Source organism: Eucalyptus grandis, chromosome 11, assembly GCF_016545825.1.
Source record: "Eucalyptus grandis isolate ANBG69807.140 chromosome 11, ASM1654582v1, whole genome shotgun sequence".
NCBI lineage: Eukaryota > Viridiplantae > Streptophyta > Magnoliopsida > Myrtales > Myrtaceae > Eucalyptus > Eucalyptus grandis.
This window is the reverse complement of record NC_052622.1, coordinates 27,931,197-27,934,941: the sequence shown is the minus strand read 5'-3', so window position 1 is coordinate 27,934,941 and position 3,745 is coordinate 27,931,197. Positions and strand designations below refer to the sequence as shown.

General features: G+C 40.6%; 1 protein-coding gene across 1 annotated transcript; it reads right to left on the bottom strand.

The window, feature by feature from the left end:
• Positions 1-1,349: 1,349 nt before the first annotated feature.
• Positions 1,350-3,500, bottom strand: LOC104427607 (GDSL esterase/lipase At5g03610). Its single transcript, XM_010040675.2, has 5 exons — positions 3,449-3,500; positions 3,053-3,313; positions 2,174-2,448; positions 1,668-1,953; positions 1,350-1,576 (listed from the first exon to the last, which is right to left on the bottom strand). The coding sequence occupies exons 1-5, from the start codon at positions 3,498-3,500 to the stop codon at positions 1,350-1,352; spliced, it is 1,101 nt and encodes a 366-aa protein (XP_010038977.1).
• Between the last annotated feature and the right edge of the window lie 245 nt (positions 3,501-3,745).

Here is a 3,745-nt window from a genome sequence, read left to right as displayed (position 1 = left end):
TTGTTTTGTTACAAGAAATTAAGAAATTTCTCCCTAACAATTTTGAAATGAAATATATAAGCGAGGCAACAAATGTGATAGGAATAAAAATATTTCATGATAGATCATAGGAATTGTTAGGGTTGTCTCAAAATGCTTACCGTAATAAGATTTTATATATATTCAATAGGAATAAATGTTCAGCAGGAGTATCCAATTCTAAAAATGGACAAATTTAGCCTTATACAATATCCGAAAAATGAATAAGAATAAGAGCATTATACAATATCCGAAAAATGAATAAGAATAAGAGCAAATAAAGAGTATTCATTATGCATCTGTTGTTCCTGAAACCTACACTAGATCAAACATCAGTTTTGCTATCAAAATTCAAAATGCAAACATCAGTTTTGCTATCAAAATTCAAAATGCTGAGTATGTATCAAAGTAATCTTGTATTGGATCACTAGAAAGTTGCAAAGAAAATTCGTAGATACTTGCAAGGTATCATATACTCCCTTATAAAAGATAGGATTATTGGTAATTAGATATTTAAATTCAGACTTAGCCATATGTGCGAATACAAGAAACAACCTTTGGTTGCCTGTTTCTTTTTGCTAGAGGGGTTATTTCATGGAAAAATTTGTCATTATTGTATCTACTTATTGGTATGGATGCGAAACTTTATTTCAGGACTTGTGATACAATATTGCTAAGCCGCTGAAAATTAATAAAAATTTGTAGTGATAACTCCAATTTTTTTCTCTAAGAATGACAAGTATCTTAAGGGTGCTAAATATATGGAAATTAAATACTTGACAATTAAAGAAAATTTTTAGAGTGTGTAAATTGAGCATATTAATGCCAACCTTATGATTGTGGATTGTTTTTAGCGGGAGAAAAATCTATGCCAAATCCACGAATTGGGGCTAAGACAATTCCAATCCTAACCCTAACCTCGGCCCAGCTTTCTTCTCCAAGGCCATCGTGATTGCTCACGAAATCGAAAGGAAGGACATCGCCTCGAGCCCACAGCACAACGGCCCCAAGTGTCGCCACTTGAGCAGGGAAAATCTCCAATGTCAATTAGCTAAGTTTAGGGGTTCAGTGCCCCCGGTAAAGAAAGCTCGTGGCTGGCCTCGGGGACTGCTAGAGCAGAATAGGATTAGGATTCGAATTGACTTAAGCCCCAATTCATCATTTGGGGGGAAGTAACTTTTGCGCAAATAAGTGCACGTAAGAAAACTTCATCCCAATAACCAAATGACCAATTTATTCGATCCCTAAAATGTATTGACCAAGTTCCCTAAAATGCATAAAACAAAATTCAAATTGAACGGAAAGATTCCTATAGAAAATAGTAAAGTCTTCTACGGAAGGGATGTGAAATTGTGAATGAGACTCGGTAGAAGATTCCAATAAACAGCTCCCCAACCGGCCTGCGTAGGATGAACCGTGTCCCAGAAGAAGTGAGTACTAGGATCCTCACACACCGTGTACTTCTTCGTCCCGTCCGCGTCCACGTTCCCGCACAGGTACTCGCTGCTCACCCCCATACAACATGGCTTGAATGGATTCCTAAAAGTCGTCGTATTCTCTGCAGCAGAAATAAGATTAGAGGAAAAGACTTAAATGTCGGGCGAAGATTACCGAGAATCGGATGATCGAGCGTGGAGAATTTTACATACCGATAACCCATTTGAAAGGTTTGTAAAGATCGATCATGATGAAAGTGAAAGGGCTAGTTTCGTTGTTCAGCTTATCAACGGCCACCTGCAGGTTCAAGTTGTGGAGCATTACCAGCGCATTGACGGTGTCGTTGCAACTTTGGTAGGACGTCCCGGAGGTGATCTGAGGAACGCATCCCAAGGCTGGAAGACTAGTGACCGCAACCTTTCTCACGCCTAGCGAGTGCACGCGCTTCATGTTCACAACAAGTTGATTCACTACCTTGTCGATGAAATCTAGCAGCCCCTGTTTGAGTCATCAAATTCTTACCTACCATATATATCATACTAGAACAGAATCGCATTATCACATAAATAGCATTACGACCTAAAATAGCTTTGCCTAGGTCGAAATGTAGTCACCCCGCACGGCACATGCACACCATATGGCACCTCAATTTGTTCCTAGAGAGGCTTGTCACTGGTGATGTCAACTTAATCTAACAAATAATTTAAAATTGACATACAAATGAGACGCCATGTTTGGCCAGGTAAGTGTAGTAGTCGTTGCCGGAGTTGGCGAGGAGGGCGACAGAAGTTTGGGTGACGGCGACCTTGAAGATGGCATCTCTGACCAGGTTCTCAAAGCGGTCGATCTGGACCGTCATGTTCGGGTCGGAGCTCGAGGTGTCGAACACCCCGGTTCCGCCGTAAGCGAAATTTGCGCCCATCCTGAGATGGGGCCCGTACGCACGCGGCCACCATGCCATTGGTAACGGCGGCGCCACTCTGAAAAATTTAGCTGGCAAAAGAAACGGAGGTATTGGAAATTAGATTGCTAAATAGAATGCCTAGGGAATAATTTATGTCCGCAAATTTAATGTCTCCATCATAAATGGATTTCCCGTAAAATTTATATTGGTAGTAACAAATTTAGTCGAGTGATAAAACATATTACTTTTATGTTTTTGGATTTTATTTTTTGTTTAGCATAACCTTGTGGAGTTGGGATAAAAGTTCCATTTTCTTAAAATGTCTAAACTTGAAAGTCAATCGCCTGCATTAGGTGAAAAATTAAACCACATAGAGAACGGCTTTGAAAAATTCCATCTTTATTCAAAGTATTATGAAAGTTAATAAGAAGAATTTATATCGTTATCATTAAACTATGGCTTTCGTACATTTTAAAATTGATTCTTCCCCAATCTTAAAATTATTCGAAAATAGAGGTTTTAAAGTAGGTCAAATACTCAACTAGTAAATTTTGCTAGTAATAATTGAAAATTCGGAAGAAAATTGAAGTACTACGAGCAGTGAAAATGAAAATCTGTTGCGAGAGAGAAAAGAGAGCAAGCTGATCTGACATGGTTAAAAGAGCAAGGTGAGGTTACGACAGGTTTACCGACCGAGAAAATCAGTGAGGATGAGGCCGTCAGAGAAACGACCGGACGGGCAACCGGGGAAGGTCATGCCGTAAGGCACTTTCCATGACCTCGCCTCCGCCTTGGCCTTGTCCTTGTTCCCTGTGTCCACATATGAGTCTCCGAACACGAACAGCCTCGTCGGTTTCAAAGGGTACAAGGGTCCCTCGGGACGGGCAGAAGAGTGGGCGTCACGTTGGAGCTGCTGGCGGTGGTGGTCAGCTGAGCCTTGAACCGCCTTGTGCCCTGCATAAAGTCAAGAAAGAAAAGCATTCACCACCAATGACCGGACGCAACAGCAGAAGAAGAGGAGGAGGAGGAGGAGGAGGAGGAGCTCTGTAAAGGAAAGAAGAAAGATTTTGCACGGGAGGAATGGGAAACCTGCGAGAAGAGAGAAGAAAAGGAAGGACAGGAGTAGTTTTTGAGCGGCCATAGGGGAGGTATAACGGAGGATGGTTTTGATTTTGGGAGAGGTTTATTGAGATTTGAGTATGTGCACCCTTCTTTATATAGTCGTTGAATCGAACACAGACGCAGAGGAAATAGGTCTATGAGCCAATAAGAAAATCTGAGATCTAAAATAACATAAGTGTTAGATCTCATTTTGTGCAGTTGAAAAATGTGTGGATAACGTTGTCAGCACTTGTTTTAAATATACGATCTTTATAAATCATTTGT

Bases quoted from the DNA above. Each gene is read 5' to 3' on its own strand.
- LOC104427607 (XM_010040675.2), bottom strand. From the start codon at position 3,500: ATGGCCGCTCAAAAACTACTCCTGTCCTTCCTTTTCTTCTCTCTTCTC. The intron at 2,449-3,052 runs GTCGGTAAACCT...TTCTTTTGCCAG, and splicing joins CATCCTCACTGATTTTCTCG to CTAAATTTTTCAGAGTGGCG. The intron at 1,954-2,173 runs GTATGTCAATTT...TGACTCAAACAG, and splicing joins CCAAACATGGCGTCTCATTT to GGGCTGCTAGATTTCATCGA.